The 12,143-nt window shown below is 46.1% G+C and overlaps 1 protein-coding gene and 1 pseudogene across 3 annotated transcripts in view; one reads left to right on the top strand and one right to left on the bottom strand.

Annotated features, from left to right (window-relative positions):
- Window positions 1-3,350, bottom strand: part of LOC111972966 (sterile alpha motif domain-containing protein 5-like) — a 4,497-nt pseudogene extending 1,147 nt beyond the window's left edge.
- Window positions 3,351-10,236: 6,886 nt separating this feature from the next.
- The window catches only part of LOC111972700 (SAM and SH3 domain-containing protein 1), a 357,764-nt gene continuing 355,857 nt past the window's right edge, over window positions 10,237-12,143 (top strand). For 2 of the 3 annotated variants that reach the window (XM_023999743.2, XM_023999742.2), the window contains exon 1: window positions 10,237-11,870. In XM_023999743.2, coding sequence (XP_023855511.1) covers window positions 11,364-11,870 — 507 coding nt within the window. In that variant the 5' untranslated portion in view covers window positions 10,237-11,363. The remainder of the gene's footprint in view (window positions 11,871-12,143) is intronic. The other variant, XM_023999746.2, reaches the window with a different exon arrangement.

Here is a 12,143-nt window from a genome sequence, read left to right as displayed (position 1 = left end):
AGCATTCCACTTCATAACCACACGACACAGGGCATACGAGGAAAGACTAGTATTGTGGAGGTGTACAGACAGAGGCTGATATCTAACGCCGCTACAACCGCGGACATTCCAGGGACAGTTCAAACGGTGGACGGTTTGGTAACTGAAATAGCGTACGAGATTCAAATCAGCGTCACAAAGCACATAACTTTAACGAGCTGCCCTTTCCCTTCATTCCAGATCATCTGATTGGTTCTGGACTCAAGAGGAAGTATAGCAGACAGCACTACTCCTGTAACTGCTACGTTTCTGCAGCCTTTGTGGCGCCTGAAGACAGGGCACCATATTTTTTAAAAATTTTTCTAACTCAATTCAACATTCTCCACTTTAATTGCAGAAACTGACATGCATTTTGACCCACAAATTCTGTGTGCTTCAGGGACAGCATTACACTGGGTCTGTGATCAAATATGGTCAGATATAACATCTTCTAGATAGCATATAAGTAGATGCCAGAGAGGTAAAGTACCTATCTCTCCTGTGTCTCCTCAAGCCTCCATGCCCGGCAAATGGCATTGTCACCACAAACAGCAGAGATGAGCCATGTTGCACCAAATCACTGTTTTCCGCTGCTGCTCCAGAGCAAAGCAAAGCAGCTAAACTCTAATTAGGCCTCCCTAACTCTCAGACACGACACAGGAAGAAAATATAATTTCCTTATTGTTTTACTCTTTTCCAAAAGCATTTGTCGTTGATGGTGGTCAATGTCACTTCTCAGTCAGGAAAATGCAATGAGGAATTAAAAGGAACCAAGAAAATCAATGCCACAAGGTGTATCTTAAGTAGCCTATAGCAAGCAATAGTGACTGCACTGCACACAACCATATCACCAAACACTATCAATAATGCTAGTTTGTTCTCCAATGAGAATACAGAACTGTGCAATCATAGATGTGTTTGAGCAATGATACACCCTCCCCTCTCTCTGTATCTCCCCTCCAGACAAGGGCTCCCTGTGGTCTAGATAAGATCATGGGTATAATGTCTCCAGCAGGCCTAGTAGTTGAAGGTGTTGGCTTATGGTCCATATGCTTCATAGGGACCGTGGCAGTCCAACGACACTTCAGAGCATCATCACTGAGCAGTGCTGGCTGGAAGTACTGTGTTCTACACATTTAAGCACAAAAACAAACAGAAACAGTGTGAACATAGAGTTACCAGACACTGACCTTCTACACAACCGATTTGCGTATCTATGCTGTATTTAATGTACTATGCAAGCCTTGTGAACTACACCTGTCTGGTCTCAGGGCAGAGAGAGAAGAACCCTGCACTGACCAATCAGAGGCCAGCTGGTCCCAGTTCCATCATGGAGGGCTCTCTCACTTGAATCGCTCCTGAGGAGGAGACTACTGGCCTGGATCACATTCAACACTCTACTGCAGGGTTTCACACTCACAATCTGTATGAATACACGCATGCAAGCAAGCACGCACACATGCACACATCACACACACCACACACACACACACACACACACACACACACACACACACACACACAACACCACACACACAACACACACACACACGCACACACACACACACACAACAACAGAGAGAGCGAGAAGGAGACCTTGAACTGCTTATTCTCCTCCAAAGCCTCAATGTCGAAGCTTTGGCTCTAAATAAATACGCCTTTAACCGTCTGGCGACAACACTTTGTTTCAAAGTGAGTTTAGCCATAGTCCTGGAAAAATCCCACATCTCTGTGGGATTCCCATTTATAGGAAAAGGGATAATGCCAGGAATACAAAGAGGCAGACAGAATGCTGAACAAACACCCAAATTAAGAGTCTGCAATTTGAATATTGAATCACTTAGAAAATCCCAGATAAAGTCTGCATGTTCACTGTAAGATTTCAAGATTTAAGGAACATTCAAATGGAAACCTTTGAGATAACATGTGCATGAGATAATCCTTTTGAAATGCTATTTTTCTCTGTAGATAATACAACCGGATCTTTTTCATCGATCCCAATTTTCTTTAATGGTAACATTGCCATTGCACGGCTATGGTGACAAAGCTGTGTGTGAATGTGTGTGTGTGTGTGGTGTGTGTCTTCTCTCTTCTCTCTCTCTGTACTAACAAAGTGGTCATTGAGTGAGCCTCAGTAGGCTGAGCATCTGATGTAAGCACTGATCTGATGTATATAGATGCTATCAATCTTCCTCTCAAGAGAGCTCCAGCAGAAAACCAGCTGGACACCCTCAATTTAGAGCTGCTGCTAATCAATGATGATGACACACATTCATCAACTAAAATGGGCCTGGCGCCAAAATGAGCATGATGACGCAGGTTGATCCAACTCCTCAGAGAGGTCTGGGGTCTGAGGGCTGGACAGACAGGTAAGAAACACTAGACAGGTGAGTGTGAATTAATCAATCATCCAAGTGTGTTTTCTCTACAGGAAATCAGAGAATGATTGAAGGCTCCTCCTCTTCCGCTTATTGATCCACAGCAGCCAGGCCGTCACACGGCAGCATTCACTAACTCCACACAACCCCAGGGGAGACTAGGGCCAGACAAGGACATCATCCCAGGGGACAACAGGGCCAGACAGGGCTCTCTGAGGCCTGACAACCAGCAATGGCTCAGACAATAACCATTTGATCTGAGATGCATATCTTATGATATAGCATAGCCAACCCAACTTGTATTTCATGAGTAGCATCTTTCTCATATTCAAAATGATTGGGATGACTGATTATCCTTTGCATGAATGGGACTGGTTATAATGTATGGTATGCATTGGTTATAACAGCTCCAGTGAGAGGGTATAGTCTTGATTATGATCTCACCTTGTTTGAGTATGGTGGCCTGGCAAGGTTGACTCCATCGTTGATGACTTTATCCCTAATCATGATCTTTCAGCTTCAGTTTGGGGTAAATCACCAGCTCCCTCTGTTGCCAAGCGTCAGGTTCCTCTGCGCGCCCAGATACGCGCCCCCATTCCCCGACCCGGTCACTATTCGGTTCGGTCCAAGACTTGGAACCCCCGGAGTTTAGACTCGTACTGGTCCACCAGGTGACTAGGACACATTTCGGACGCGGGGGGCATCGGCTCCAGTGTAAAGTACAGCCCCGCGCAGTCTCCTTAGTCGTCGTCTTTCAGCCTTTGCACCGCGTTCGTGGATCCTTTGGCCGGTGGTGCGGTATGTAGACACCGATAGCATCCAGGTCGGGTCTCCAATTGTGTTTGCCAAACTTCCAGATCAATCGTAGCCGTTATCCACGAAGAACTCCACATACTGAGAGAGCTGGAGGGTCTTCAGCCACTCAAACACGATGACAGGTCCGGTGCTCGTCATGTGTTGGGTGTTTGTAGCTACTGTAAATAGGCTAATGTAAGAGTGCAGACAGAACAGCACCAATAATTACTTCCCCAAACGGATTTTAAATCGCATTGTTAAATGGCAGAATGAAAATGGCAGTATCTTCGCAATAATGCAGTCTAAATGTCAGGACACACGAAGAGAGGACAAGCAATGTTAGAATCCTACTCAAAAATAATAGCCTAAACTGTAGGCGAACGTAGTTCAAAATTCATTATTTTTTTTTAGGGAATATGGATATTTTTGGCCTCCGAGTTATTCTGTTGATAATAATCCATTAAACCCGTCTGGTGAAAAAGTTCAGTGAAACGAAATACACTGATATCCTTTGACACATGCCAATATTTGCAGACGGAGATGAGTTCAGTGGATGCAGTGATAGCTTTCAAAATCCCCGATGTCAATTTGCCATCGATGTTACTCGCCCATATTGACATGCAGGTCACGGTAAACAATTCACTTTAGGCAGAAGAAAAAATCATTATTTAAAACCAGAATTGTTCCAGATTTAGACGGATTAGAAAGTGTTACCGGATTCAGTAATTTGTTTTAGTTATATGTAATCATAAATGTTCCAACGTTGCGCTTATTTGGAGACGCTTTGCTCCCGCTGTAGTAGCCTATTCCTTCCACGCCGCCCTCACTCTTGTAAACCCTCAATCGGAGCAAAATGTACGTATTCCAATGACAGGGAATTGCCAGAAAAATATAACTTAAACTCAAAGCAATCCCGTACCAACGAGAGCGACAGCTCGGCCCGTGCTGTGTCCAAATGCTTCGGTATGCCGGGGCACTCCAAGCCGGTAGAGCGGTACGAAAATCCACATCCAACAGTCACGTAAAATGTTCCTCGAACAAACGGCCTGTGTTCGAGCGGTCCACGCCCCCAGCACGCGTGTGGCTTTAAAAATAGTGTTGGAATTCCTTTTTACAACCTGTCACGGAACCCATGCGCGCACGGTCACGAGTCCCCAACAGAGTCCAAAGTTAACCGCAAGAGGGCAGAGAAAGAAGCTCTGAGAGCGCATTCCATCCGACTGTCATACAGTTTAAATGAGCAGTCTCGTTGCTGGTTTGATTCACGTGTCTCTCCTACTCTGTTTTGATTTCTCTTTCGCTCCTCCTCCCTCTAATTCCGTATGTCCCTGGACTTCGTTCTCATCACGCACTAGCACCCCCTGTCTAACAGTTGAGGTACTGCGAAATATGGTTTTACTTCGTTTATTTATTAAAGGATTAAACAAAAAATTGTTAATTGCCAAATTATTACATTAATAACTGCTCTTTGTTTGATGTTGCTGTTACTTTTTAGACAAAAGAGAGAGAGGGAGAGAGAGAGAAAAAAAGAGGGAGGGAGGGAGGGAGGAGGAGGGAGGGAGGGAGGGAGGGAGGGAGGGAGGGAGGGAGGGAGAGAGAGAGGAGGACAAGAGAGGAGAAAAAAGAAGGGAGGGAGAGAGAGAGAAAAAAGAGGGAGAGAGGGAGGAGGGAGAGAGAAGAGGGAGCGAGCGAGAGAGGCAGGGGCTGAGTGCCATAGTCCTTTCACAGTGCTGAAACCAGCTTTGCTGCCCGTCACACAGCGCATCTAGAACACAGACTACTCCACTGACTAGCTGAAACAGCTTGCTGCCTCACACAGGGCTCTAGACAACAGACTACTCCACTGACTAGCTGAAACAGCTTGCTGCCTCACACAGGGCCTTAGAACACAGACTACTCACTGGACTAGCTGAAACAGCTTGCTGCCTCACACAGGGCTCTAGAACACAGACTACTCCACTGACTAGCTGAACAGCTGTGTGCCTCACAACAGGGCTCTAGAACACAGCTACTCCACTGACTAGCTGAACAGCTGCGCCCTCACCAGGGCCTTAGAACAGACTACTCCACTGACTCACTCTCACCATATCAAACCAGGGAATTAAACACTTAAGGGCCATATTGAATTTAGCTCCCTTTTTGCTTGCGTTTTTGTTCAACCTCTCTACCGTGCAGAGGAGGACACCCACTGGGCCCTTTCCATCCATGGAAGACCGATGACACTTTTGACTGTGCTTCTCTTATTTCCCTCCTCACTCCATGATCCCTATCTCCAGTCCAATGTGCAGTGCTCTCCCCTTCTGTCTTGCTGGATGCCTAGGCTGCACCACAGGACACGCATCGAGCCAGCGGATGAGACATATTGGAGAGGAAGGAAAAACAGGGAAGGATGGGGGGGCAACGACCCTGTCCTCGGTGTCTTTCCATGTGGATGCGGCCCTCAGCAGTGATACATGCATGCTTTATCAAACCAGAGCTGACAGCTTGTTAGAGGTCAGTTTGATACATATCACCCAAGACTCTGCTGCTGCCTGGAGGGATTTGAGCTGTGCTGCCATTAGACATTGCAGCTCGCGTAGTACAAACACAACAACACAGTCAGGGGAGAGGAGAGCATTTCAACATAGCCTCATCTGGAGCGAAAAGTCAGAAAACATGCAGAACTGCATGTCAGGGTATTGGGGGAGTCGTGTTGGAGGGAGGATTTTCAAGAGACAGAACACAGAACATATAACCAAGAGCTGGTGTAGAATAAATATATTAGCCATTTCGAAAGGAGTCATAGGAAAGAGGAGGGACGGATATCCAATGCTTAGACATAAGACAGTTTGTTGGTAGGTGTGTTTTGTGTGTTAATCTCTGACCTCACATCCTTACATCGCTCTACAGTAATAAATCAAATCAAATCAAATCTAATCAACTGTATTTGTCACGATACACATGTTTAGCAGATGTTATACCATAATGTCCAAGAAAAAAGCCAGTGATTTCTCGACAGCCAGGATTCTAACTCATCTACAGATCTTATTTTACTTCCTCTTCCCCTCCCCTGTCCTAAGTCCTCTGTCACCCTTCACGAGTGACATGTGTTAGATCAGTAACAGAAACAGGGGATTATGGACACGTACTGGCATATGGGCAACAGGCAGTGGTGGCGTGCCTGCTGGGTGGACTCAGAAGTGGGTAGTGCCAGGAATACCATGTTTCCAACCGCTACCCAGCTACCCAGTTAGAGAGCAGTGGGTGGTGAAGGTGGCAGGAGGCAGGAGCAGCTATCAGAATGCATGGGAATTTGCACAATACATGGGGCTGTACTAATGAACATAGAGTGCCTCAACTCACCTCACATCACCTATCTGCATCTATCTATACACTAACACAATATAGTTCGTTTTGTCTCTTGGGTTACATCTATTTATGTATTTCTACACTAGACTAGCTAGTTCCTTGATATCACTCAATATAGTAAAATCCAGGTACAGAGAAGCATACATGGAATCACAGCTCTGTATATTAATTTGCGTGAATATAATTATTGTCTTCTAAGTACAAACTGTATAAAGCCATTGGTCAAGGCATGCCTATTGATGCAACTAGCCCCCACTTCTCCAGAACCACTGATGTGTAATCACCATTGCTTGGAGGGTAGAAGCCCTCGGCCACTATGTACAAACGCTTATCTAACCTTTACCTAACCACCCACGGAAATAGGGGGACAATATTAGCATACGGCCGGTAGTGGTGGGGATGGTGATTGAGCGGGGGGGGGGGGGGGGGGGGGGGGGTCGTGTTAAATGAAGAGAGAGTAGGTCACGTTGTTCACGAACGCAGAAATATTAAACCCAGCCAGAGGGGAGGGAGAGAGGAGACAGCCAGGATGCAGGCCTTTACCATGCTATTAGTCCTGTCTGTGGCTCTTCATTTTGAGGTAAGGGTTGAGAGGTTGGGTCTCCTCTGCTACAGGTGTCTAGGTAAAACACCTCTGTGATGCTCTGCTTAGACCTCATTTGTAAAAACCTTTGGAACCCCAAGAATCACCTCTATACAGAAGACCATGAATAACATGTTATGCCCGTTGCTGGGCAGTTCTTTTTGGCTTTCATAGGTGGGTCTCTACCTCCATACAGGTGTAGGTAAGACTTTAAACTGTAAGCTGGGAGAAGAACTCTGACTCAGAGTGGATGGTGAGTGTTAGAGAGAGGTATCATGAAGAGGGTGTGTGTAGTATCTGAGCAGTCCTTAACCTCCTCCCACACAGATGCATGTGGAATATGGACTATTCTCTCATCCCTGCTGCATGGTGTGTGCTGCTTGTGCTCCGCGGTATCTGACTCCTCTTGTGGGAAAATATAAAATCACAGGCTTGGGGGAGATCAGCGTCTCCAGAGGTGCTCAGGACAAGACTAGAGCTCCCAGAGTGGTGATGATAGGGTGTTACTGACTCCATTCTGTCAGACTCAGCTTCATCTCTACATACAGGGCTGACGTTAGGCAACAGGGTAAGAACATTTAAATAAGATTTACATTTTAGTCATCTTAGCAAATTAACATAAAATCAAACTTTATTTGTACAGCGTTACCAGGCCGTATGCTAATATTGTCCCCCTTATTCCGTGGGTGGTTAGGTAAAGGTTAGATAAGCGTTTGTACATGTGGCCGAGGGCTTCTACCCTCCAGGGCAATGGTGATACACATCAGTGGTTCTGGAGGAGTGGGGCTAGTGCATACAATAGGCATGCCTTGTACAATGGCTTATACAGTTTGTGACTAGAAGACAATAATTATATTCACTCAAATAATATCAGAGCTGTGATTCCATGTATGCTTCTCTGTACCTGGATTTTACTATATTGAGCTGATATCAAGGAAACTAGCTAGTCTATGTAGAAATACATAAATAGATGTAACCCAAGAGACAAAACTGAACTATATTGTGTTAGTGTATAGATAGATGCAGATAGGTGATGTGAGGTGAGTTGAGGCACTCTATGTTCATTAGTACAGCCCCATGTATTGTGCAAATTCCCATGCAGTCTGATAGCTGCTCCTGCCTCCTGCCACCTTCACCACCCACTGCTCTCTAACTGGGTAGCTGGGTAGCGGGTTGGAAACATGGTATTCCTGGCACTACCCACCTTCTGAGTCCACCCAGCATGGCACGCACCACTGCCTGTTGCCCATATGCCAGTACGTGTCCCATAATCCCCTGTTTCTGTTACTGATCTAACAACATGTCACTCGTGAAGGGTGACAGAGGACTTTAGGACAGGGAGGGGAAGAGGAAGTAAAATAAGATCTGTAGATGAGTTAGAATCCTGGCTGTCGAGAAATCACTGGCTTTTTTCATTGGACATGATTGGTATAACATCTGCTAAACATGTGTACGTGACAAATACAGTTGATTAGATTTTTGATTTGATTTGATTTATTTACTGTAGAGCGATGTAAAGGATGAGGTCAGAGATTAACACACAAACACACCCAAACAAACTGTCTTATGTCTAAGCATGGATATCCGTCCCTCCTCTTTCCTATGACTCTCTTTCGAAATGGCAATATTATTATCTCTACACCAGCTCTTGGTTATATGTTCTGTGTTCTGTCTCTTGAAAATCCTCCCTCCAACACGACTCCCCCTAATACCCTGACATGCATTTCTGCCATGTTTCTGACTTTTCGCTCCAAGATGAGGCTATTTGAAATGCATCTCCTCTCCCCTGACTTGTGTGTTGTGTTTGTACTACGCGAGCTGCATGTCATAATGGGCAGCACAGCTCAAATCCCTCCCAGGCAGCAGCAGAGTCTGTGGTGATTGTATCAAACTGACCTCTAACAAGCTGTCAGCTCTGGTTTGATAAAGCATGCATGTATCACTGCTGAGGGCCTGGCATCCACATGGAAAGACACCGAGGACAGGTCTGTGCCCCCCCCCATCCTTCCCTGTTTTTCCTTCCTCTCCAATATTGTCTCATCCGCTGGCTGATGCTGTCCTGTGGTGCAGCCTAGGCATCCAGCAAGACAGGAAGGGGAGAGCACTGCACATTGGACTGGAGATAGGGAATCATGGAGTGAGGAGGGAAATAAGAGAAGCACAGTCAAAAGTGTCATACGGTCTTCCATGTATGGAAAGGGCCCAGTGGGTGTCCTCCTCTGCAGCGGTAGAGAGGTTGAACAAAAACGCAAGCAAAAAGGGAGCTAACATTCAATATGGCCCTTAAGTGTTTAATTCCCTGGTTTGATATGGTGAGAGTGAGTCAGTGGAGTAGTCTGTGTTCTAGAGCCCTGTGTGAGGCAGCAAGCTGTTTCAGCTAGTCAGTGGAGTAGTCTGTGTTCTAGAGCCCTGTGTGAGGGCCAGCAAGCTGTTTCAGCTAGTCAGTGGAGTAGTCTGTGTTCTAGAGCCCTGTGTGAGGCAGCAAGCTGTTTCAGCTAGTCCAGTGGAGTAGTCTGTGTTCTAGAGCCCTGTGTGAGGCAGCAAGCTGTTTCAGCTAGTCAGTGGAGTATCTGTGTTCTAGAGCCCTGTGTGAGGCAGCAAGCTGTTTCAGCTAGTCAGTGGAGTAGTCTGTGTTCTAGAGCCTGTGTGAGGCAGCAAGTGGTTTCAGCTGTGAAAGGACTATGGCACTCAGCCCCTGCTCTCTCGCTCGCTCCCTCTTCTCTCTCCCTCCCTCCCTCTCTCCTCTTTTTCTCTTCTCTCTCCCTCCCTCTTTTTTCCTCTCTCTCTCTTCTCTCTCTCCTCTCCCTCCCTCCCTCCCCCTCCCTCCCTCCCTCCCTCCTCCTCCTCCCTCCCTCCTCCCTCCCTCTTTTTTTTCTCTCTCTCTCCCTCTCTCTCTTTGTCTAAAAAAGTAACAGCAACATCAAAACAAAGAGCAGTTATTATGTAATAATTTGGCAATTACAATTTTTTGTTTAATCCTTTAATAAATACAACGAAGTAAAACCAGTATTTCAGTACCTCAACTGTTAGACAGGGGGTGCTAGTGCGTGATGAGAAACGAGTCCAGGGACATACTGAATTAGAGGGAGAGGGAGCGAAAGAGAAATCAAACAGAGTAGGAGAGACACGTGAATCAAACCAGCAACGAGACTGCTCATTTAAACTGTATGACAGTCGGATGGAATGCGCTCTCAGAGCTTCTTTCTCTGCCTCTCTTGCGGTTAACTTTGGACTCTGTGTGGGGACTCGTTGACCGTGCGCGCATGGGTTCCGTGACAGGTTGTAAAGAAGGAATTCCAACACTATTTTTAAAGCCACACGCGGATCTGGGGGCGTGGACCGCTCGAACACAGGCCGTTTGGTTCGAGGAACATTTTACTGTGACTGTTGGATGTGGATTTTCGTACCGCTCTACCGGCTTGGAGTGCCCCGGCATACCCGAAGCATTTGGACACAGCACGGTCCGAGCTGTCGCTCTCGTTGGTACGGGATTGCTTTGAGTTTAAGTTATATTTTCTGTCAATTTCCCTGTCATTGGAATACGTACATTTTGCTCCGATTGAGGGTTTACAAGAGTGAGGGCGGCGTGGAAGGAATAGGCTACTACAGCGGGAGCAAAGCGTCTCCAAATAGCGCAACGTTGGAACATTTATGATTACATATAACTAAACAAATTACTGAATACGGTAACACTTTCTAATCCGTCTAAATCTGGAACAATTCTTGGTTTTAAATAATGATTTTTTTCTTTGCCTAAAGTGATTGTTTACCGTGAACCTGGCATGTCAATATGGGCGAGTAACATCGATGGCAAATGACATCGGGGATTTGAAAGCTATCACTGCATCCACTGAACTCATCTCCGTCTGCAAATATTGGCATGTGTCAAAGGATATCAGTGTATTTCGTTTCACTGACCTTTTTCACCAGACGGGTTTATTGGATATTATCACAGAATAACTGGAGGCCAAATATTCCATATTCCCTAATAAAAAATAATTGAATTTTGAACTACGTCGCCTACAGTTTAGGCTATTATTTTTGAGTCATGGATTCTAACATTTGCATTGTCCTCTCTTCGTGTGTTCCTGACATTTAGACTGCATTATTTGCGAAGATACTGCCATTTTCATTTGCATTTAACAATGCGATTTAAAATCCGTTTGGGGAAGTAATTATTGGTGCTGTTCTGTTCTGCACTCTTTACATTAGCCTATTTACAGTAGCTACAACACCCAAACATGACAAGCACCGGACCTGTCATCGTGTTTGAGTGGCTGAAGACCCTCCAGCTCTCTCAGTATGTGGAGTTCTTCGTGGATAACGGCTACGATGATCTGGAAGTTTGCAAACAAATTGGAGACCCCGACCTGGATGCTATCGGTGTCTACATACCGCACCACCGGCAAAGGATCCACGACGCGGTGCAAAGGCTGAAAGACGACGATAAGGAGACTGCAGCGGGGCTGTACTTTACACTGGAGCCGATGCCCCCCGCGTCCGAAATGTGTCCTAGTCACCTGGTGGACCAGTACGAGTCTAAACTCCGGGGGTCCAAGTCTTGGACCGAACCGAATAGTGACCGGGTCGGGAGGAATGGGGGCGCGTATCTGGGCGCGCAGAGGAACCTGACGCTTGGCAACAGGAGGGAGCTGGTGATTTACCCCAAACTGAAGCTGAAGATCATGATTAGGGATAAAGTCATCAGAGATGGAGTCAACCTTGCCAGGCCACCATACTCAAACAAGGTGAGATCATAATCAAGACTATACCTCTCACTGGAAAGCTGTATAACCAATGCATACCATCATTATAACCAGTCCCATGTCATGCAAAGGATAATCAGTCATCCAAATCATTTTGAATATGAGAAAGATGCTACTCATGAAATACAAGTTGGGTTGGCTATGCTATATCATAGATATGCATCTCAGATCAAATGGTTATTGTCTGAGCCATTGCTGGTTGTCAGGCCTCAGGAGAGCCCTGTCTGGCCCTGTTGTCCCCTGGGGATGTGTCCT

The sequence above is a fragment of the Salvelinus sp. IW2-2015 genome, linkage group LG14 (assembly GCF_002910315.2).
Source record: "Salvelinus sp. IW2-2015 linkage group LG14, ASM291031v2, whole genome shotgun sequence".
Lineage (NCBI taxonomy): Eukaryota > Metazoa > Chordata > Actinopteri > Salmoniformes > Salmonidae > Salvelinus > Salvelinus sp. IW2-2015.
The sequence above is the reverse complement of the archived record's forward strand: the minus strand, read 5'-3'. Positions and strand labels throughout refer to the sequence as shown.